General features: G+C 38.8%; 1 protein-coding gene across 1 annotated transcript in view; it reads right to left on the bottom strand.

The window, feature by feature from the left end:
• Window positions 1–3,415: 3,415 nt before the first annotated feature.
• THSD7A (thrombospondin type 1 domain containing 7A) overlaps window positions 3,416–24,507 on the bottom strand; it is a 219,964-nt gene continuing 198,872 nt past the window's right edge. Inside the window, exons 22-29 of the mRNA XM_068404754.1 lie at window positions 23,551–23,696; window positions 22,829–23,003; window positions 20,503–20,676; window positions 19,406–19,501; window positions 9,585–9,667; window positions 9,037–9,247; window positions 5,538–5,625; window positions 3,416–3,973 (exon numbers count right to left, since the gene is read on the bottom strand). Coding sequence (XP_068260855.1) covers window positions 3,889–3,973; window positions 5,538–5,625; window positions 9,037–9,247; window positions 9,585–9,667; window positions 19,406–19,501; window positions 20,503–20,676; window positions 22,829–23,003; window positions 23,551–23,696 — 1,058 coding nt within the window. The 3' untranslated portion in view covers window positions 3,416–3,888. The remainder of the gene's footprint in view (window positions 3,974–5,537; window positions 5,626–9,036; window positions 9,248–9,584; window positions 9,668–19,405; window positions 19,502–20,502; window positions 20,677–22,828; window positions 23,004–23,550; window positions 23,697–24,507) is intronic.

Here is a 24,507-nt window from a genome sequence, read left to right as displayed (position 1 = left end):
GTACTGTTCTTTCCTTTTGAAGAGAGATACTAATTTTAGAAAGGGTATGTTTGCTAATTTATTTCAAAAAAAAAAAGAGACTATTTAAAAGGTCATATTTTAGAGATCTGGCTTTTATTGTTACTCTATCCCAGCGTAGTGTAAGACATCTGTTAAAAAAAAACATGAAATGATTTTGTGTTTATATTTATTGTCAGCAATACATTAGTTATGTAAAAATAACCCAGATGAAAATGTAAGACTTGTTACATTTTCACATCATCTACATTAACTGAATAAAGCTTAGTGACAATATACACAAATTTGCAGTAGTTGTACGTAAACATTTTATGCATTAAAAAAGAAATATACATAATTTTAAAAATAAAAATGCATTACACAATTTACAAATTAGCGTTAACAAAAAAAGGTAAACATTCCTCAGACAGCTGCCTCCTTGTTCTACAAAATAAATATTCAAGTAAATTAAGTTAGGCAAAATAAACTCTTAAATTTGGGAGAGCACAATTTACATAAAGGTAAAAAGACAGATTTCCATTTCATTCAAGGTATATTTTACAGTGATTTATACACAGAGTTTTTAAATTGGTCTCTTTAGGTTGTAACATTGGAAAACAAACGTTATTACATTTTGGCAGGAGAAAGGGAGTTTCAAAATTGGTGCATTATACTAAATATAAACAAGCTAGTGCAGTTGCACCAAAGCTTCAAAAAGGAACTGCTCCAGGACTCAAAGCAGACACAGTAGTCTAGAAACTACACATTTAAAAAGGAAAATACAAACCACCACATCAACAGGAAAATGTCTACTTTGCTATTTTCCAAATGGTTTATTTGATCACTGGAAATGTTACTTTCACAAACTAACAATCTACAGTAGTGGCTGCTTTAGGCACTGGATTTGTAGAAGCACTCTGTTTTTTTTAAAGCAAATTGCTTTTAGTTCTAAACTGATAATTCACCTATTATTTATTTCTGTTCCAATGCTAAAGGGCTCAATCACCTTTGCAACTTTTAGCTTTACATACAATTTCAGCCCTCCTTACGGCCTAATATTTTTTTCTTGATAACAAGGGAAGCCATTCTGACTTCAAATTTCCATGCACTTTGTTAAAAAAAAAAAAAAAAAAAAGCACCCTAGATTTTAAATGCAGCACTAGTATGATGCAGATGTGCACCAGCAAAATTCACTGACCAGATATGGAATGTAAAATACCAAAATACTTGCATGGATTCCAAAGGCCAAATGTACTTATAAAACGCCTCCCATCTCTTTCTTCATTTGTCCATTTTGTATAATGAGAAAAAGGAGATGGCATACCTTTAACTTCAAGTTATTATATTCTTTGATTTAGGAAATAAAAATCTTAAAGGCAAGAACTAGGCATCAGCTCCTGCTAAGACCAGCTAGTATAATAAATAAAGATGACTCATTGCCAGTGAAAGAAACCCTGTTCCCTCAATTCCTTATTGGTCCAATACTATTTAACAACACAGATCCAGACTTTTAAAAGTACAGAAATCATGATTAAGCTTCGTATCTCCTCATGATAGTTACCATTCTTTAAAACTTTATAACTTTTCCACATTATTTTTTGTATGTCTGACAATTTTCTACTGAAGACTGCTGAAGTAATTAAATTAAGATTCAGGTTTTTTTCCTATGGATCTTTAAAAAGCGATATAAGACCAAAGCCCCCAGTCCTGCAACATGTATACGAATGAACCACTGCTGTGGCAGGGGCCATGGCACTTCACCAGCTGCAGTTGGATCAAGGTATAAAATCAGAAATTAAACCTGTACAAAAGATAGTTACTATTGTTTCTCTCTGCTCATCATTCCCACTTGGGGAATACTTATGCAGCGGAAGATCATTTTCTTGATGCAGTAATACACTGGTAATATAAAGTAGGACCATAATTTCTCTTGAACTTCTTTGCACAGAATGCACGTTGGTTCCAAGAACGATTTTACATGGAACAAAAATAGGTATTTTTAAGGAGTGATGTTACCCATTGATGTCCATGAGAGTCTTGTCATCAGTTTCAGTGGATCTGGGCCAAATTTTTCAAAGCTACAGTTTTATTCAGTGTGCAAAAACTGGTGCTTCTTGAGTAAATAGCATGATGAGTAGGCAGAAATGGTTTAGATTATAAAAAAGACCTGAGAACCTAATATTGAACTTTATATAAATAATTATTTTTGAGAGGTTGCCTGATAAAGTTTTGTATTGCTTAGCAGTGGCACAGTCACTTATATGTTCAGGCTACACATAGAAGCCATTTGATGAGAATACCCCTTCTCAGGTCATGAATCACATCTGTAACAGGCATGTAGATACAGTGGCAAGTCAATGAGCTTCATGTCAGAAGCATGACACTGAAAAGCCATAAGCATGGAAGAGCTTAACAGGGAGTTTTTATACTGCCAGAGTTTTTTAAAAAAGTCATGAGTATTAAAATGGCAGAACTATTGATCTTATTGTTTACTTGCCAGTACACTCAAGAGTTTAACTGAATAATTAAAAGAGTCTATCCAATTATCCTAATTAGAAAAGACAAAAGGGCTCTGAGTATTGCACTGTCAGCAACAGTGAAAACGCTCTCACTAGTGGAAGGAAAAAAAAAGGAAAGCCATTTTATTTTAGTTGAACAAACAATCAGAATACCTTTTTAGACAGTAAGTATGTCACTCAAGATTACAGGGCAACCACTTTTCTTTTTCTTTTTTTTGCTAACAAAGTTAACAAATATAAAAAATCTAGTCATAAACAGCCTTAAAAGTACAATTAGAAACCAGGAGGACAATCTATAACAGTATAGGTAGATGGGGCAAGAAACTAGACACTTGTATTGCTGCCATGATGTAGACTACAAATGGCCGCTGTGACGAGGAACGGTGTGTAGAGTACATATCGTTAGCCGATTCCATCCAGTCGCAGTCCAAACCAAATGCTACTCTCTTCAGGATTCAAGACCTGTCTACTTGACACTCCTTGCACAAGATACATCATCATCCTTTCTGAAAAGAGGCAGTTTCTATGGCAATACTAGTTAAGTGCATATCATGCTGCACTAATATAGTGCAAAAATTTGCCTTACACGTAGCAAAAAAGATGCAGGCAACAGTCTGAGTTAGAGAAAGTAGAAACATGTTGTAACATTTACAATGGGTATCCTTTTTCCAGACAGTGACTGCTAGAAAATACTGAATCTGAGAATGCCTCCTTTCTGTATGTACGTATGAGGCCTTTATACTTTGGAGTGATAACAGGACAGAATTTTGCAAGTGAGTCATTGCCCTTGGAAACGCAGGTTAACACAAGTTATCATCAACTGGCAAACTGTTGAACTTGCTCAGTGTGTTAATCCCAGTTAAAAGTCAATATTGTAGTAAGCACTAAAATGCTCTTTAACAAGTGTATAATCTGATAGAGTAATACATATGGTTCAACTGAGTATATATGTTATGCTTGAATATAGAGAGTCATAGACAGCTTGGTACAAACTTCATGCGTACTGATTTTACTTGGTTAATGCTGCAGGGGCTTCCAGCTGTTAATACTATGTCAGCTACAGTATTCTGGAGACAGAAGTGGTGCATATAGTTTGTAAGACTGAGGAAAGACCACAAATCTCCCAACTGCAGGGTCTATTGACATGATTCTGCCAGATTTCTCAGTGCTGATGGTCTAAAGTAAAGCAATAATGCCTTGAATATCCATAGGCATTATGAAATCCATCCTTCTTTATCTATGGTTCAGTTACAAAAAAAAAGAAAAAGCCAAAACACTTAATCCACTCCATAGAGAATCCCTGTGGCTTTGGATATCATCTGATTTCAATCTGTTAATTTAGACTCCATTTGTCACCATGAGAAGTTATATTTTACATATCTGCATCTCCATCATAAGCCAAGGTTAAAGGTTTCAGTCGGTTGTTCTGCCTTCTCTGGGGCTTCTTTGGCTTTTTGCTGAAACAATAAGATAATTTGTAAACAGAACAAGAAACTAATAACATAGCAAAGATGGGTTTCAGTCTTAAATGAAAGATGAGTGTGGTGTTTTAAGATAGTGCGTTTGCTTGCTCATTTGTAAAAGCTATAAGCCTAAAACCTTCACTTGGATCAGTAATTATCAACTCAAAGCAACATCTAATTCAAAGTTCAGTTGTTCAGAAACAGGCTGTTAGGGTGTTGATGTGACTTGATTAAATCCTTGGCAGGTAATCCTGCAAGATAGTCAGTTTTCAGAAGAACCCAGGGCCTGCAGTGCAATATTTGGTCATGTATCAAAGCCACAAACAGGTTCTTTTAAATTATATTACTCAAATCTTAATCTCTCTTGGCAGATTAAGGGTTTCCATAGGAAAGTTCCATCTTTTGATTAGTTTTATCTCATTATACTTGCCAGAATGACTAGAGTTAACTCTGGATGTTATAATCAAACTAGTCATAAATAGCAGAGATGTGGTTGTTAGCCATAACTATTCCCTGTCTAGCCTTGAATTAGATTTTAATCCAGCAGTATTTCCAATCCGCTTGATATAGTTTTAAAAAAATCACCAAGCCAAAGGAAAATGCATGCTTACGCATGCTTTAGTACTTGTCTTCTTTTAGAGTGCAATATAAGCATTTCTTTAAATCAGGCCTGTGTGTCCTCAGTATCACCCAAAATCTTATCTCAGCTATGTCACTTAGGCTGCCCAAATCTAAATCTTTGTTACCAAACCAGTTGTTACAGAGGCTTGCAGTGGCCAAGATTCCAGTCCAAAGAATCTGCAGTGGAGTTGTATGCTAATGGATTTTCCTTTCCTCAGAAAATAAAAGATTTTTTTTCCTTACTTAGACAGAAGTGAGATTTTGGAAAAGGTTTACTAAAACCAAACAAATCCAGAAGCCCCCTAAAATGCCTACTAACGCAGTACAGCCAAGAGCCTGATGTGTACAACACTTCCCTCACCTTCCACCTGCACAGTCATTTGGATAAGAAATTCCAAACAGGACCTAGAAAACTTCAGGGAGAGCATTCTCAAAAGTGACTTGTTCTTGCAAAAAATCTTTGCTTTCACATGTACTAAGATTTTTCAACAAAATATTATTTCATCTATGAAAAAAAAACATGAGAAAGTTTTCAAACTTTGTTGGGTTGTGTATCTCTACATCCTGCCAAATATCAAATCCAACTTGCCTGATCACTGAATTTCCTTCTTGCTGTTTCTCTCTGCATTTTGTGATATAGACACAAAGAAATTATCGTGGACACAGTACATTCTTAACAGAGATAAACTGAGCAAAAATAAACTATACACTAAGCTATCCCATATTTGTAAGAGGTTTTTCTGACCTCAGGAGAGCATGTGTTTATCCATCATCTAGACTACAACCAGAGTCCACTAACCTGAGCTTGGACAAAAGGACATGGAAAATTAAACACTGCAGTTCACAGGAGTGCCTGCAGTTTCTACAGTGGCATATGTAAATGCTTGCATTACAGTCTGTGTGGGACTGCTTGTTTGTAAATAATTAAAGAACTCACCAGGCTAGATAGATCATAGAAACAATAAAGATGAGTAAAACAAATGCACCAGCAGCTACACCATAAACCCAGGTCTTCAGCCTCCCATCTAAAAGGAATGAATGTTAGTCAGTAGTGTTTGAGTTAGTCTTGTTGAATTATTAGTTCTGATGTAGTATAGAAATACTTTTATAATCCAAAACAGATGTCTTCACTAGCAGTTACAGCTTAATAAGAGTAAATACTATTAAACAACTGAGCAAGAACTTCTCTATGCACTTGTGTTCTGCTTTTCAGATGAAGTTTGGATAATCCGAATGGAGCTGAGACGTGGGGCAGAGGCAGCAAGTGAGACCCCCAGAAACCCAGCCCCTGGGCCCACTGGTAGTGGACAATCCTTCAGCGTATCACAGGGCAGCTTATCAGCCTGGGACTCATTTATGCTGTTAGCATCACTTTCCATTCTAGCTCTGGTAAATCAATCTGCCTGCTATTTTCATTCTTCTTGCTATTTAATTTTATGTTTTTAAATACCTTTAGCATGTTTTACCTCATGCATATCTTAACTGCACATACACAACTTTCACTACTGCATAAGTAATAATTTTGCAACTTCTTCCCCTACCAAATGCAAGTTTTTTTGTTATAAAACAACTTCCTCTCACAGAAGAAGCAAAAATACACCAAAAAAGACAACCTATGCTCATAAATAGAACAACAGTCTGTTGTTAATAAGGACCATATTTATGTGCAGCCTGTGCAGTTTGTATTTTGGACATGATGTCCCTGCAATCTGAGGTATACATCCCACTCTCCTGCTTGCCTTGATCCTAGATGTATCCACTTCTCCCAGGAAAAATGGTGTGGCTTTCTCAGTCTGTGGGGTTTTGCTCTGAACCCCAAATGAGCATGTCACAACTCAAGGTCAGTGCATGCTATTTGACTCACTACTTTTATCTGCCTTATTTTGCAAATTTCTAAATGACTTTTTGAAAACATTCTTTTACAGGAGGTTAGCTAGCCTTGTTGCACCTCCTTGGCAATGAAAATTCCATTAAAAAGCTGAATTACTTCATTTACAAGGGGAAAAATTTTTATTTCATGAGGTCATGTATATTTTCAACGTAAGCAAACAGAGCTAAAATTTTTCTGACCAAATACTTATTACTCCCTGATACCTCTGTAGAAGAAAAAGGCATTATCAATGCAGTTGATGTTTCTACAATGTAATAATAACAAAAATTAGTCAGACTGACATTGCTCAGATTCACAGTAGCCCTCTCTATTACTGTGCAGTTAAGTTCAGGCTTTCTGTTCTCTAGCAATACAGTCTTGCAATCATGTGGACAACTTGTTCAAGACTAATTAATATAAAAACATTTTAGCTTCATTACATTAATAAACCTAATGAAACATTATAACTGATAATAAATGATATAACTGAAATAACTGATCCATTAAAGATGGATTGAACAGTAGATTTCACCTGACATATCCAATGATATGATAATACGAATGAGAGGAATTCAGACTTCAGTACTGCTAAATGGGTCAGTTTCTTCTCTCCTTGTCTTATTTCCTTTGGTAAATGTAAGGGGGTTTGGGTTGTTTTGGGTTTGCTTGTTTTAAAAAATAGTATTATCTTCTTGAAAAAAAGACTGGCATTTCCTTGTGTATGGATTTATTTATTTTTGTCAAAGCAGGGAACTCTGTTATGCATATGTCATATTATGCAACTACAGGCATATAACTCAGGCTTTCCAAATTCCCCCAGACAGATTATTTCTATGTATATAAGGGAATTGGCATCTCAAACTCATCTGTTTTGGGTAATACATCAGTATAGATACCTGAAGAGCATAGTTTAAATACCTTCGTTTCTGGATCTGCAATATAATTTGTTGAACACAGTGAAAGAACTATTTCAAATCTAGACTTAGAAACTATGAGGAAAGTAATAATCATGCTAGAGTAAATCAAAACCTTCCCAATAGCTACCCAATCCTAGAATTAAACAATCAAGCATAAATCTCACCTGAAGTGCAAAATGTTCACTTTCTTCCACATTTGCTCATACCTTCACTGAATAAATATTAGTCCTATTTAATACCATTGTTTTTATCTGAGCTATGTTTCCTTCCTAACTTCAGTTACTGGAAAATTGGTGAGTTTTCATGAAATTTTCAACTGTTCCTTGCTCTCAAAACCATGTCTGAGCTCACATGAGTATCCACATTCCTAAACAGTTGAAGGCAACTGTCTGACATTTGCTTATTGTTGGCACTCTGGCTGCTACAACCCACCCTCTGGCATTTTCGGGTGAAGTTAGTTACAATGAGTAAGATAACATATTTGGTAAGATGCTGTTTTTTAAAGGAGGACCAGAAAAGGTTAATTTTCTTTTTTTTTATTGTGGATTAAATTAACTAATTGGGTAAAGACCATTTTATTGCAGGTATCAAATATAGTATCACAGTACAAATAACAGTAAATACTAGTAGGACTAATGGGATCTAACATAAGTATTTCTAACCCAAACATGATTTAATCAGTTTATTAGAAGTATTGCTGTAGTTCTCAATTTGTAGCATTTTATGGATTATGCATGTACTGCTTTCAGTTTTCAGATTAAAGACATTCATAAAAACTTCAAAAAGAAATGAACACTCTAAGACACAAGTGCGTTAGAATATTTAGCTCTATGCGATTTAAAAGACAGGAAGATAACCAATTGCTCTCTTCATATAATCAACATTTTGGACAAGCATTGTATCTCTATGTGAAATTAATTTGTTACTTAAAGTTTTATTTATCTCAATGCTTAATAGTGCCAGGAAATATTTACAGAAATCTGATTACATGATGGACATTATAAAGTATTTTTGGTGGGATAACTGTCATATATTTCTTGCCACTCTTGCACATAAGTCCTTGCTCAGCTCTAAAGAATATGGTCCGTCATAAAAGCAAATTTTGCCTACAGAGATTTAGAGCATGTCTATGCTAAATATCAATAATATGGTTAGCTGTTGTCTAGCATGAATTAGGTTAAATATTAATATGTCAGAAAAGCATTAGCATATCTATAGTGATTGTTTTCCTACAATTTATGCTACGGCTGCAAATTTTTAGCAGCTCTTACCCTCTGCAGTATTCAGTGCTACCTTTTCACTCCCCTGTCAGCAACATTATTGGTTGAGACAGCATAATCTTATATCCTGGCTTGCACCTTTGCAGTCAACTCCCTTCTAAAGTCTCATTTCAAATAGGTTCTGTGAATTTTAACAGGTAGAAGGAATTAAAAGGAAATCTGCAACACAAGATTTCATTAAATATACTGATGGAGTGGCTAAGAAGGCTAGGGGTTTGCTTATGCCTCTCCTATTGTTTTCAGTCAGGGCAGATGCCTTTCTTAAATGAACTTAAGGGCTTTTCTCTTCTTCCTCAGCATCGCAAAAATGTAACTGACAGACCCTGCGGCAGTACTTAGCATTCAGAACTACTCATTGCATGACTTCACCTGGCCCAAAAGGCTGTAGAAACCAAGTCCTTCCTCGTCCTGACTGGTTACTGGAGGGCTGGGTAGGGTTCACAGCTCGACTGGTTTTCACATCTCCCTTTTTGTCCTCCATGGTGGGGATCACCACCACTGGGATGAGAGTGCACTGTTCAAGTGTGCCATCAGAGGACATAACTTCAGTGTATCCGTCTTCACAACTGCACGTTCTAGTCTGTAGGAAACAAGTGTTTTACACTGTGTGGCAGAAAAACACATTTTTCTGTGAGCCATAAAGCATAACAACACAGATGACTGGAAGAGAAGACTGTTTTGATGAGTGCTAGCGTGGTGAGTACCTCTTCATATATTTTTATGCAGATTTGACCAAATCAGCAGAGATTATTCAACATTTAATTGAAAGGTAGAAAATGGTCTGAAGTTGATTTTAAAAAATTCATGCTTAGCAAAATCTCTGAAAATACTTTTTGTTGGCATAATCTTTGTAATGCAGAGAGGTGTGTAGGAAGCCCTTACTGGGGTGTTTTATGCTCCAATGCAGTAGCACATACCTCACTGCAGTAAGCATGGGGTTGACTGCACGGTGGGTTACAAGACCTGTCAGCATCTGGTTGGCGCATCACTAAACAGCCCCCTGTAGGACAGAAAATCATATTTTGACATGGTAATACCTCACCACTGATGAAATCACTGATGTCATTATTTGCTACAGTATGTCATGGATTACAGTTTTATGGCTGATTTGAATTTAACAGTCCTTCTCTTATTCCAAGGTGAAGGATAATTGGTATTAAGTATTTTCTTATAGGTAGAGTAAAGATACAGCACATGTATTTGCATTCATGTGCATTTTAGATAACTAATATTTGGCAAGTGAACCTTTTGTTTTTCCTTTTGTTCCTTTGGTGGATTGCTGAAAAGACAGCTTAAATGCTTTGATGCACTTGAGGGAATAGATTTTGGTTCTCTAGGGTCTTCCTTAGGACTTACATATTAAAACTGTGGCCACAAAGAAAATAAAAGCATATCTTTGGTTTACATCTTTGTCTGTCAAACTGAAAAGAAACTACTAATCCAGTTTATGAATGGAACCAGTTTTCTGCTGCTCCTCAGTAGTGACTTTTACAAATGCTATAGCTTTGCCTCTTATGAAGCCACACTTCATGCTAGTCTAAGATTTTTCAGGAGGAAAGAAGTGTTATCAGTAAAGCATGTACTGAATGCTATGACACTGATAATATAGTGGGTTTCAGTCTTTTTCCTTTTTATACAGTCCTAGTTCTCATTGCTACAGCTTTATGTACGGTGCAGTTATTGTTATGGACCAATACACACACAATCAGGCTTCCACTATCATTTCAGCTAGAATGACTTTAAAATACATGTAGAATCAGTTTGAAGGTACTTGCGTTTCCTTCTATCTTACAGAAGAGGGATATGCATTGTGCAGTTTAAAATTTACACTGCTATAGGATGACTTATCTTGCATCCCTAAATTAATAACATTTTTATACTGGTGTGATATGATGATGAAATCCTGATAGCTGAGTTTGGTCATGACCATAGCAGATGCAGTTAGATGTGGTTACATAGATCCAAGTGTTAAAGGGATGGCTGATGAAGAACAAAGAAAAATCTGCTGGTTGCCATAAGTTTTCCCCACCCCCAGAAAGCAAAATTGTACATCCTAGCATACAAATCACATGCCTGTGGGAATCTATGTAATAAAATATCAGTCATCCAAGGAAGCTGCAGAAGGAAAGAGTTGCCTCATCGCCCATGGGAAACAACACCTTCAAGTAAAAAAGAACTATTCAGCACAATAGTATTATGCAAGTAAGTAAATAAATAAAGGCCTTAAAATGCCAACAGGACTCATAATAAAAATTTGATAATGTCTGATTTAAAACACACTACATTAGAGCCAAATGTGCAGCAATAAGGCAGCAAAGAAACACAGTAAGCAGAGATATGGGTTGGTTCTAGATCAAAATAGGTAATCTCAATTTAAATCAATCGTGTATGTGCATCTATCAGTTTAAGCTCTTAAATACTGTAGTTTATACAAACCACTTCCAAAAAAAACATTCCAATGTAAATTACAATCTTGTTCATGACTGTATGCTTCATGCAGAGAAGTTCTCGCAGAACATTATACTCTGTCCGTGCTGGGGGGAGGTACTGCATTTTCCCCTCTGCCCGTGCTGGGGAGAGCTACTACATTTTCCCCTCTGCCTGTGCTGGGGGGAGGTACTGCCTTTTCCCCTCTGCCTGTACTGGGGGGAGCAACTCTGCCTGAGGAGGATTTCCAAGCTCTTGATCTTGGTTTTGTACATATTTGTATATATTTGGTTATTTCTATTATAATTGTTATTATATTCTTTTTCATTATTATAGTTTATTAAAACTGTTTTAACTTTCCAACCCATAAGTCTCTCTCCCTTTTCCCTTTCCCTTTCCCTTGGGGGGGGGGGGGGAGAGGGTTAACAGAGAGCATCTGCCACCTGGTTAATAGCTGGCCCAGCTTTAAACCATGACAGATTTATTGGAGCCCAACGTGGGGCACGAGAGAAGCTCCAACAGGTTGCTCTGATAAGTTGAATCCTGGCTCTGGTGGGAGGAGACCCGGAGAGCTCAGCTGAGAGAATATCAGATTTCTTCCTTTGAGATTTACAAGGGGTTGGAAAGTTAAAACAGATAGTGAAGATGGTGATGTCATTTTTGAATGCTGTGTTATCTCATCTTTTTATGGAGTTTCTTTCACAATTGAGTATTGCAATGATGCCTTACCTGCCGTGGGCACTGTGTTATTGCTTGCTTCTTATGAATGTTTATATGCAGTTTAGCAGTGGGCGCTGGTCGAAATGTATTGTTTTGGTATGGGGTTTCATACTGATTTATGCTGTGATAAACTGGGCAGTTAATATTCCGATCTCTTATCTCTGTGACACAATGATGGGCAGCTTTAATCGTGAATCAGTAGCAGCAACTTCATCTGCGCGCTCCAGGCGTCCTTTAGCAGATTCTGTTAATGATTACACTTCCAGTTTTACTTTGGGAAATAGTACCTTCTCCTTTTCTGCCAAGCTGATTCCACTAGATTTTGCGAAATTAGGATGGTGCTGTCTAGGTGGCATGTTTTTATTTTTGGTTGTCCTGAATGTGTTTCTGATGTGGGATAAGATTAAATATCGGTGCAGGGACAGTTGTAGGTGTTATGCAGCCACCTCAGATCCTACAGTGTGTACTGCCGCTACAGCCACTAAACCCACTGAAACCTCGGCAGCCTGTACCACAGCTGCTACACCCCCCAAGATGGCCACTGTAGCTACTCAGACTCTCAGCACTCCCACGACAGCCACTGCATCTACTCAGACCCCAGCATCTATCGAATCTGTACCAATTGCTCCTGTAACCAGGAAGAAATACCAAAAGAAATCAGCTCGTGAAGAGAAGGATGATGACTTGGAGCCTTCTAAGGCAGAGCCATCATATGACCCAGGTGAGGGCCCTTCTCAGGCAGAGTTAGGGCCTGACACAGATGGGGGTTTCCTCGATCGTCCTTTTAAAGCAGACCCATCACAGAAGAAAGGTCCTTCTAAAGCAGAACTATCACAAGAGGAGGACTCGGACATAGAGATAACCTACCACTCTTTATCCCTGAAGGACCTGAGAAATATAAGGAAAGACTTCAGCCGTTATGACGGTGAACCTATTATTACCTGGTTGCTCCGATGCTGGGATAATGGGGCAGACAGCATAGAATTGGATGGCAGAGAAGCCAGACAGTTGGGATCCCTGTCCAGAGATGGTGGTATTGATAAGGCGCTCGCAAGAAAGTCAAACACTGTCAGTCTCTGGAGGCGACTCTTGTCAGCTGTAAAGAGCAGGTATCCCTATAAAGATGATGTTATGAGCCACCTAAGCAAATGGACCACTATAGAAAAAGGTATTAACTACCTTAGAGAACTAGCGGTGCAAGAGATCATTTATAGACACCCACGGGACATTGTAGATCCTGTCGATCCTGATGAAGTGGAATGCAACCGATCCATGTTCCGGAAGGTTGTGAAGAATGCTCCACCAACATATACCCATACATTGTCAATATTAGTCTGGGGAGAAGATGCTATGGCACGATCTAGTGTGGGCGAAATGGCTAACTGTATGCGACAGTATGAAGATAGTATTTCTTCCCCACTGCAGGCACGCATCTCGGCTGTGGAAAAACTGACTAAGGAGAACAAGGACTCATTTAAACAACTGTCAGACAAACTGTCCATGATCGAGAATAAACTTGACTCTCTACCTACACAGGCGCGCGTTGCAGCCGTTAAGAGAAAACGTTCTCCTACAGGACCAGCTCAAAGGAAACGGAACACATCACGAGGTGTCCTGTGGTTTGCCCTGCGTGGTTATGGGGAGGACATGAGCAGATGGCATGGACAACCTACCAGTACCCTACAGGCACGAGTACGTGAGTTGCAAGCTAAAAGAAATACCAGAGAGAATTTTTCTAGAAGGATGGCTGCTCCAGTTACCAGTGAGCAGGACCCCAGTCAGGGTAGATGGGCCTCAAATCACTTTTTCCCAAGTGTGAATAGGAGAAATGAAGGTCCAGTCCCTGTGAGCAGCACGAATCCATTTCTTAATTAGGGGGGCCCTGCCTCCAGCCAGGTGGAGGAGAGGGACAACCGGATTTATTGGACTGTGTGGATTCGATGGCCTGGCACATTAAAACCACAAAGGTATCGAGCCCTGGTAGACACTGGTGCACAGTGTACCCTAATGCCATCGGATCATAAAGGGGCAGAACCTATCAGTATTTCAGGAGTAACAGGAGGATCTCAAGTGTTATCTGTATTGGAGGCTGAAGTGAGCCTAACTAAAAATGAATGGAAAAAGCACCCCATTGTGACTGGCCCAGATGGTCCGTGCATCCTTGGCATAGACTACCTCAAGAGAGGGTATTTCAAGGACCCTAAAGGGTATAGATGGGCCTTTGGTATAGCAGCTGTAGAGACTGAGGACATTAAACAGCTGTCTACCTTGCCTGGCCTCCCAGAAGATCCTTCTGTTGTGGGGTTGCTGAAGGTTGAAGAACAACAGGTGCCAATTGCTACGACGACAGTGCACCGACGACAATATCGCACCAATCGAGACTCCCTGATCCCTATTCATAAACTGATTAGACAATTAGAAAATCAAGGAGTGATTGGCAAGACTCGCTCACCCTTTAATAGTCCTATATGGCCAGTGCGAAAGTCTGATGGAGAATGGAGATTAACTGTGGACTATCGTGGCCTAAATGAAGTTACGCCACCGCTGAGTGCTGCCGTGCCAGACATGCTAGAACTTCAATACGAACTGGAGTCAAAGGCAGACAAGTGGTACGCCACCATAGACATTGCTAATGCATTTTTCTCTATTCCCTTGGCACCAAAGTGCAGGCCACAGTTTGCTTTTACCTGGAGAGGTATCCAGTACACCTGGAATCGACTGCCCCAGGGGTGGAAACACAGTCCTACTATTTGCCATGGACTGATCCAGACTGCACTAGAAAAGGGTGGAGCTCCAGAACATTTGCAATACATTGATGACATCATTGTGTGGGGTGATACAGCAGCAGAAGTTTTTGACAAAGGGGAGAAAATCATCCAAATTCTTCTGAAAGCTGGTTTTGCCATAAAAAGAAGCAAGGTCAAGGGACCTGCCCGGGAGATCCAGTTTTTAGGGATTAAATGGCAAGATGGGCGTCGCCAGATCCCGATAGAGGTGATCAACAAAATAACAGCTATGTCCCCACCAACTAACAAAAAGGAAACACAAGCCTTCTTAGGCGTTGTGGGTTTCTGGAGAATGCATATTCCAGATTACAGACAGATTGTACGCCCTCTTTATCAAGTGACCAGAAAGAAGAATGATTTTCAGTGGGGCCCTGAACAACGACAGGCTTTTGAACAGATTAAACAAGAGATTGTGCATGCAGTAGCCCTTGGACCAGTCCGTACAGGACAAGATGTTAAAAATGTGCTCTACACCTCAGCTGGGGACAATGGTCCTACCTGGAGCCTCTGGCAGAAAGTACCAGGGGAGACTCGAGGTCGACCCCTAGGATTTTGGAGTCGAGGATACAAGGGCTCCGAGGCCAATTACACCCCAACTGAAAAAGAGATACTGGCAGCATATGAAGGAGTTAGAGCTGCCTCAGAGGTAATTGGTACTGAAGCACAACTTCTCCTGGCACCTCGATTACCAGTACTAGGCTGGATGTTCAAGGGTAAGGTTCCCACTACCCATCATGCAACTGATGCGACGTGGAGTAAATGGATTGCATTAATTACACAGAGGGCTCGAATAGGAAACCCTAATCGCCCAGAATCTTAGAAGTGATCATGGACTGGCCAGAAGGCAAAGACTTCGGAATGCCACCAGAAAAGGAGGTGACACGTGCTGAAGAAGCCCCACCATATAATGAACTACCAGAGGATGAGAAGCAGTATGCCCTGTTCACCGATGGATCCTGCCGTCTTGTAGGAAAGCATCGGAAGTGGAAAGCTGCTGTATGGAGTCCCATACGACGAGTCACAGAAGCCACAGAAGGACAAGGTGAATCAAGTCAATTTGCAGAGGTAAAAGCCATCCAGCTGGCTTTAGACATTGCTGAACGAGAAAAGTGGCCAAGACTGTATCTCTATACTGACTCATGGATGGTGGCAAATGCCTTGTGGGGGTGGTTAAAGCAGTGGAAGCGAAGCAACTGGCAGCGCAAAGGGAAACCTATTTGGGCTGCTGAACTGTGGCAAGATATTGCTGCTCGGCTAGAGAAACTAGTCGTGAAGGTACGTCATGTAGATGCTCACGTACCTAAAAGTCGGGCAACTGAGGAACATCGAAACAACCAACAAGCGGATCAAGCTGCTAAAGTGTTCCAAATAGATTTGGACTGGGAACACAAAGGTGAACTATTTTTAGCTCGGTGGGCTCATGACACTTCAGGTCATCAAGGAAGAGATGCAACATACAGATGGGCTCGTGACCGAGGGGTGGACTTAACCATGGACTCTATTGCACAGGTTATCCATGATTGTGAAACATGCGCCGCAATTAAGCAAGCCAAACGGTTAAAACCTTTGTGGTATGGGGGGCGGTGGTTGAAATATAAATATGGGGAGGCCTGGCAAATTGACTACATCACACTCCCTCAAACCCACCAGGGTAAACGTTATGTGCTTACCATGGTGGAGGCGACCACCGGATGGTTGGAAACATACTCTGTGCCCCATGCCACTGCCCGGAACACTATTCTGGGCCTCGAAAAGCAAATCTTGTGGCGACACGGCACGCCAGAGAGAATTGAGTCGGACAACGGGACTCATTTCAAAAACAGTCTCATAGACAGCTGGGCCAAAGAGCATGGCATTGAATGGGTATATCACATCCCCTATCATGCACCAGCCTCTGGGAAAATTGAACGGTATAATGGGCTGTTAAAAACTACCCTGAAAGCAATGGGGGGTGGAACCTTTAAAAACTGGGATAAACATCTGGCACTAGCTACCTGGTTAATTAACACCAGGGGCTCTATCAATAGAGCTGGCCCTGCTCAGTCAGACCTTCTACATACAGTAGAAGGAGATAAAGTCCCTGTGGTGCATGAAAGGAATCTATTGGGAAAAACTGTCTGGATTCTTCCTGCAATGGGCAAAGGTAAACCCATTCGTGGGATTGCTTTTGCTCAGGGACCTGGATGTACTTGGTGGGTGATGTTGCAAGATGGTGAAGTCCGATGTGTCCCTGAAGGTGATCTGATTATGGGTGAGACTACTTAAGTCTGAACTGTATGTTGTTGCTGCATAAGTGCCTTTCAGGTTAAGACAGTGGTGATGAGACCGGAACTAGCTTCATCAAGTGGCGTCCAGTAACCTCCTCGAGTCTGACATCTTTAACCTGCAACCCGTGGGCACGAACCATGACGAAAGAGAGACTGCTAGCCAGAGAGACTGCTGAGAGACTGCTAGCCAGATGGAAACCCACAATCCTGAACCAAATGAACTTAATGAACTTTTTGTATAGAGATGAATCATAAACTAGTGATATGTGTATATATATTTGAAAATGAAAAGGTAGTGGTGATCTGAGTATGATGTGAATGGTATGGAATAAGGGGTGGAATGTCCTGGTTTGGCCCAAACCAGGCCAATTAGTCTTAGAGAAACCAAGGTCACTGCTAAATTCCTCACTGCTTACGAGTGAAGAGCCAAAGGGGGGTCGCAGCTGCAGGGGGAAGCAGACAGGGCAGGTGACCCAAGATTGACCAACGAGGTATTCCATCCCACACACGTCATTCTCACTTTCCTATTTATCACTAACCCACTGCCTCCTGGAGGTGGGGCCCAGGAGGGAGGGGCCCTCCTGTCTCCCACTGATTGGTACCAGCTTTGCCAATTTTCCAGTTAAAAGCCTGCAGGTGTGATGGCAGGGGGAGCTATTACATTTTCCCCTCTGTCCGTGCTGGGGGGAGGTACTGCATTTTCCCCTCTGCCCGTGCTGGGGAGAGCTATTACATTTTCCCCTCTGTCCGTGCTGGGGGGAGGTACTGCATTTTCCCCTCTGCCCGTGCTGGGGAGAGCTACTACATTTTCCCCTCTGCCTGTGCTGGGGGGAGGTACTGCCTTTTCCCCTCTGCCTGTACTGGGGGGAGCAACTCTGCCTGAGGAGGATTTCCAAGCTCTTGATCTTGGTTTTGTACATATTTGTATATATTTGGTTATTTCTATTATTATTGTTATTATATTCTTTTTCATTATTATAGTTTATTAAAACTGTTTTAACTTTCCAACCCATAAGTCTCTCTCCCTTTTCCCTTTCCCTTTCCCTTGGGGGGGGGGGGGGGAGGGTTAACAGAGAGCATCTGCCACCTGGTTAATAGCTGGCCCAGCTTTAAACCGTGACACATTGTCTGGAATTTTCCACTAGTCTTCATTTCAAATCAGAAAGTTATCACATCTTTAAAACCACATACAAACAAACTATGAAAAAAAGAGATACAATATAGGCCTGAGGTTATCCTGCCTAGGATAGGTCTTGTCATAAAAAATCTGCCAACACCACATACTCATACACTTGTCTTTCCTGGAATTTTATCACATGGCTCTATTCAGTCACATCAGAACAAGTTCTTATTTTTATGTGACTGACTGTGATTTATGAATATATTCTGATTTTAACATCTCAGAGCCGTAATTGCCAAGATGCTATTTATTTGGAAATCCTGTAGGACCTTTAATATATAATATCATATACTAATTTCAATAAGAATTCTTACTTAGAATTTTACTTACCATACAAGCATCTTAGCTAGGCAGGAAGCAATCAAGGTGCATAAATAATGCCCTGTTGCATTCGTTGAAAAGATGATGCATTTTAATATTCTTACAGCATGAGGTGACACTTGTAAAAGAGGCTTTGGTCTATTAAGTATTATTTCAAAATCTTGTAAAAATAATACAGATATTTTATTTCTACTGTTACAACAGACAGTAGTGGTGGATTCCATCAGCAAGAAGCATTGTATTGGCAGGCCATGAATTAGAGCTCCCCTCCTGTGACTGACCTGACAGTGGCTGGCATTGAGGATGTGCTTACAATCTCTGGGATTCTTTTACTATACCTGGGCTGATATAAAAATTATTCAAACAACAAATGCATAACTCTTAGCTTAAATGAATCCCTAATTCTGATAATTATATTCATATAGATAAATATATATGAAGATTTTCTTGAATTTGGAGACCTCAGTCATTCAGAATTCATTAATTCATGCACAAAAAGTAACTACATCACACAGCTGTCTACTGAAGGATCCTGCTATAGGTTTATGTCATTGAAGTAAAAAAATAAAGTTATATTAACACATTTACTAAAATCTGATATTTCGTAATTTTAAGGAGATATATGATATATGCATGATATTATCAAGCTTTGCATCTCTCTCTCTGCCTCTGCATAGGCACTGAAATGAACTTAAATACATAAAAGTTCTATTTGTTGTAGGGCTTGAAATCTGAAACCCTAAATTTAAAAAAAGAGGTCTATGATAAAAAAATAAGTGATGTAATACATTCCAGGTCCAGTGCAGAAGATAATATTTATATTTACTTTTAGCATTACATGCTGCATAATTCTGGAAAAGAAATTATATCTTTTGTATGCAAAACCATGATGATTCAAGACAACAACACATTGATTCATACATGAGGAAAAAGTGTTTTTAGCAGATTCTTTTTTAAAAAAATATTTCCATTTGTTGGGAAAAGACATTATCCACCTGTTTTCCAGGCTTTTGTGTGTATATAAAAAGGGTAGTTACCTGTGACATTTAAACCATCTGACCTTTGGCACCACACGGTTCGAGAAGATCCCTTCCAAGGGCTAGCCATCCACTTGTATTCATAGCAGTGGCCATCTACACAGAGAACATTCACTTTTCAAGAAATTTGATTACAAGGTTTTAGGCTGCCACTGGCAGCAGCCACACTCATCAGTAGACCATACTCATTATGTTTAATGGTATTTATGGCTAAGTAGGCCCCTTCCTCCTTCACACAGCAATTTAGAAGGTTGCACTGCACGATACATACAGAATAGACCAGATGCGACCTGGACACAAACTATAATGGTTGTACGCACTGCATGTGGAGTAAGCCCAATGTAGTTAATGAGCAAAACAGATGTTTCCAATAACCTCATAATGGTTGTGGCCCATCTGTTGTGCAAAACTCATTTAGGAGTCAGGTTCCTTTCCTGGTAATGCCGAGCTTCAGTCAGTGCTCCAGTGCTTGGTGAAGTGGCCTGGGCTGCCTCTGCCTTCATGTCTCAGCTCTGCTGTACACCTCTTACATTGCCTGGGATAAATCATGAAGTCTGCACCTTAGCTCCCTTATAAATATAAAATTCCTTTTTGCCTGATCTGTCTGGCATCCGAATGGACAAGAAATGTCTGTGCAGGAAATGACTTTTCTTAGATACTTTGTCCAGTACCAGCAGTAAGCATGACTGAGACTTTCTAATGTCATTGTCATGCGATTAGCAACAATTCAAAGGGTAGAGAGAAATCTAAATTTGGTTATGTATCAAAATTTAAAGATTTCTTTTTACTAATGTTATCAAGCAGATAAGGCAACTATTTTTCCCATATCATAAAAAGAAATTTTATTATTAAAAAAGTATCATCAATTCCCCAAAGACTGTGTTTAAAGTGGTAACATACGATAGTTAGCATTTGAAAGTTTTTCTGTTTACAGTTGATACCTGGAAAACAAAAATTGCAAAAAGTGCATTTCTACTTCTATCAATCAAATCCGTATCTGTTGAAATTTGATACCATGAACAGAAAGAAAAAAAAAACTATTGTTGTTCTGTATTTTTTTTTACAGGAAGTGGCCTTATGGGTATTTTGGTGCTTACCATTGCATGGTCTTGTTTCCAAAACCTGTTCTGGACAGAGGTGTTGATTCTCTAATTCCTGAATGATCACTGCCCGAGATCGGACTTGTATCCCTCCAAAGCCAAGATCCTCACCGTTAACACAGGTTAGCTGACAAAGGCTCCATTCTGACCACTCTCTCAAGTAACAGTCCCCTGTCAAACAGCAATTTTATAAGATGCATGATGATAATATGTGAAGAGTTTTTTACACTAAATATGTCTTAGAAAAAAATGTCCAAATCCAGTTTCTTAATTTTCTCTCTTTATAGTTTCTTTCATGCCTCTTTTTAAATGTGACTTATACTTAAGAGAAGATAATATTTTGACACTCTCTGAATTTCTGTGCAGCAGAAAATAATAATAAAAATGTTATACATACATATATAAAATATACATATATACATATATTAAAAAGCCTATTTGTTCTAAAGCAGGGTAGTTTCCTCTAGCATTCCCATAAGATCACTTTCATTTTGAATTTCTGAGTAACACTTCACCCATGTTTGAATTTTTGTAAATTTTAGTCTGTTGTGCACTGTATGCCTTACGCTAATTTTATATATCTTGTTCACAATTCTTCTTTGATCTTAGAAAGAAAACATTGTCTAGTATTAAAAAGATTAATTGTTGCTTGTCCTCATGCTGAATTTCTCTGAACAGACAGTAGAAGTGACTGCTGGAACATTCTTTGCAAGAAAGGGAAATGGAAAGGTGATTAAAATGTCTGCTCTGGCTATTTCATGTTAGGGTAACAGAGATCTGTAGAATGTTTCCTTATAGTGTAAAACTGAAAAATAAAATTATACTAATGACACTAATTAGCATGATTGGCTAAAGAACATTTAAGGAAGATCTGAGGCACAACACAAAGAGACCATTTTGTTAAAACTGCAATAGAAAATGGGAGTAGACTGTGCACAGACTCATAAATAAACCTCTTAGTTCTCATTATTTCAGTGAAAGAGCTATTAAAAATTCATGCTAACTTGCATTATACTGATGACAGATAAAATCAGTGCTGTGTTGACCAGATGCCTGATTAATGAAGGAATTTTATTTGCCAACGTTAGGAAAGCATGCGAAGAAATGAATAATTGAAGAACTGATGTATACATAATAGGAAAACAAGTAGTGATTTTTGGAAACATTAGTTGGAGCGTATCATTAGCACATCCCCACAGGGCAGTTGTTCTTGCTGGCTAAATGTGAGATTGTTGAAGAACAGGCTCCTGCTCAGCAAAATTTTAAAAGCGAGCAGTAAGCAGCGAGCAGCTATATTTTTTAAAATATATTTGACTAACAAGAAAACATAACTACAAGCTTTAGATTCTTCCAATTTTCATGTAGTAAGTAAAAGTATGTGAAAATCATGTAACTGGAATGCTGTGCACAAAGCAGTGATGGAAGCCTCTCCATTTTTGATTATGTTCTATTTATTGAGTCAACTTTACCTTCAGTCCAATCTGAAATGAACTGGAAAAAAATTCTGAGAAAGAGGAGAGTTGTAAGAGAACAAAAACAGAGTACTGGTATGGAATGATAGCCACATTAGAACTGAAGGAGTTAATCACTACTTCTGAAGATACATCACTGACGACCCTACTGAACACCAGCAATATACTTCAGAATCTACAAATAAGTGTTTGAAATGAACTGGAGGGGGTTTACTGGAAAAAAAACATCTGTGATAGGCTCTTAATCCTTCTCCATATGAGGGTCATGGACCTGATCATTTATAACAACTCCTTTGGATTCAGTCTACAATGGCAATGATAGTGCATGTCACGTCCAGCGAGTTAAACAGTTAGAAACACATTTTCTCAGAGACTAAAACATTAGTTTCATTTGGACTAGACCCTTTAAACAAAAAAATGAGACTCCCTAGCTTAGCCTCCTTAGACATCCATAAAAAGCATAAAGTTCTTAGTCACTGTTAAAAGTATTAATAAAGCTGATAGGTGATCTAAGCACTTAAAAAAATATTTAGCTGTAAACCAACACTCTTTCTTATAGAGTTAAACACAGGTTTTATTTCAAAAGATTTTGTAAACAAATGTATTCTTATTAGGTACAATTTGTGACTGAGATGTCTTTTATAAAATTTAAAACCTGGTATTTTTTCTAATTGATTTATTGTCATGAAACCACTACTAGAAAGTAACTTTCTTGGTCATCTGATGGATGAATCCAATCAGTAAAGCCCATGAAAAAGATTTAATTGCCTGTGGCTAATGCTAGGCACTGATAACTGTAATGATACCCAACCAATCTTGAAATGCAACATTTATTTGAATAGCTTTGTTACCTGGACAAGGGAGAGTGCAGGTTTCCTCAAGTATCATCTTCTTATTACCATCTATAACAGGCTCTATTTCTCCACAGAATTCCTCATCTACTACTTTGCCAACATCTTCAATGGATCCATCAAAAACCACACAGGAAATGTTCCTCACTCGTGTTCCCTCTCCACATTGAGCATCCTGGGGAAGGAGGACATACATGGATGATGGACAGAAGAAAGTGCCAAAAGACTAGATCTGAGCTACATGTTTACTCTGTCTCCTATTATTTTTTGCTTAACTACTTATTCATTCCAGTAAGGAAAAAAAAAAAGACGACTTTGTTCTTTACTTATGAAACAAACAAAACCAAATCAAAAACTCAGCTGTTTGCTACCACTGTTTCTTAAAGTACGGAGCTAATTACGCCTTTGAATTGCAACCACAGCAGTATCTCAAGTGGAGATCTCTTCTAGGATGCCAGTCTATTTCCACAGATATTCTTTTACAATAGAAAGATTTCAATTATTAGCTGCTTCAGTACCAAAGTTTACATTTAAACTTTGAATATCTGTAGGACATTGTTATATCTGTTGACAAATATGAACTCTAAGAATAAATCTTTAGTTTTTGTATAAGAGAGGTGGAAGCAAATTGTTTACACTGTTAGGAAGCAGGTATCTGAGCATATCACAAATATGCCTGGATATACAAGCTCCATAACTTCAAAGTCCCATATGGCTTTTACCTCTACTTTGCATGCAGACCATTGACCATATTGCCATCGATAACAAGGTTTAACTGGACACGGTTTGAATTGCTCCATCTGAGAGGGACAAGGCCTCCCATCACCCTGAAATGGCTGATTTATGGTCCTTCTTCTGATCATTTTTCCTGTAAATGAGAAACAGCAATATAGCTAACAACAAAGTGGTTAGCCTGATTTATTCCTCAAAATGGTTCTATTTTGGTGAAAAGCATTATGTTTGAATAAAGTAATTTTTTTCACATTTGACAAACTGGATTTTAAAACAGATCTGTTAGCTATTGGAAAATGTAAATCCATATAACAGACAAGCCAGACACTTTATATTCTATCATTTGTACTGCAAGAAGTGCAGGAGGATGTCTGATTAGGATTTCAGATTGCTCCTGTAATAGCAAACAAAAGAAGTTAAATTTCCTGGTTCAGAAGCCTGGGGAAAAATACTCTTTCTGAATGTGACAATATGTTTGTGGCACTTCAGTGGAGATTCCAGGTCCTCATCTGAAGTTTGCTGCTAGAAGAAACCCACATGTTCTGTTCTTCCCTGAGTTAATACAGAATCATGTGTCCCATGATTGCCTGATTCCTGCAATGAAGAACAGCTTGAAACTTCCCCTCACTCTCTGTCTGGATAACGTGACATGCAGATTTTGCAGAGGATGGAGGATTCTTCACTCAGGCCCAAAGAAAATTAAAATACAATAGGCTTATCCAACATGAATCTTCTCTTCAACCATGAGTAGTATGCTACCTGTCATCACTGAGATACAGGTTCTATTTCAAATACTTATACAAACAGAAAGAGGAAAACATTTTTATCCTTTTGGCAACTCTTGCTTCTTTCATCTTGCAATGAACATTAGACCATTATGCTTCATTACAGAGAGGTCATGTCATATAACCAAAATAATTTTTGTGTGCCAGAAGTAGTGGCAAAGT

The sequence above is a fragment of the Nyctibius grandis genome, chromosome 7 (assembly GCF_013368605.1).
Source record: "Nyctibius grandis isolate bNycGra1 chromosome 7, bNycGra1.pri, whole genome shotgun sequence".
Lineage (NCBI taxonomy): Eukaryota > Metazoa > Chordata > Aves > Nyctibiiformes > Nyctibiidae > Nyctibius > Nyctibius grandis.
The sequence above is the reverse complement of the archived record's forward strand: the minus strand, read 5'-3'. Positions and strand labels throughout refer to the sequence as shown.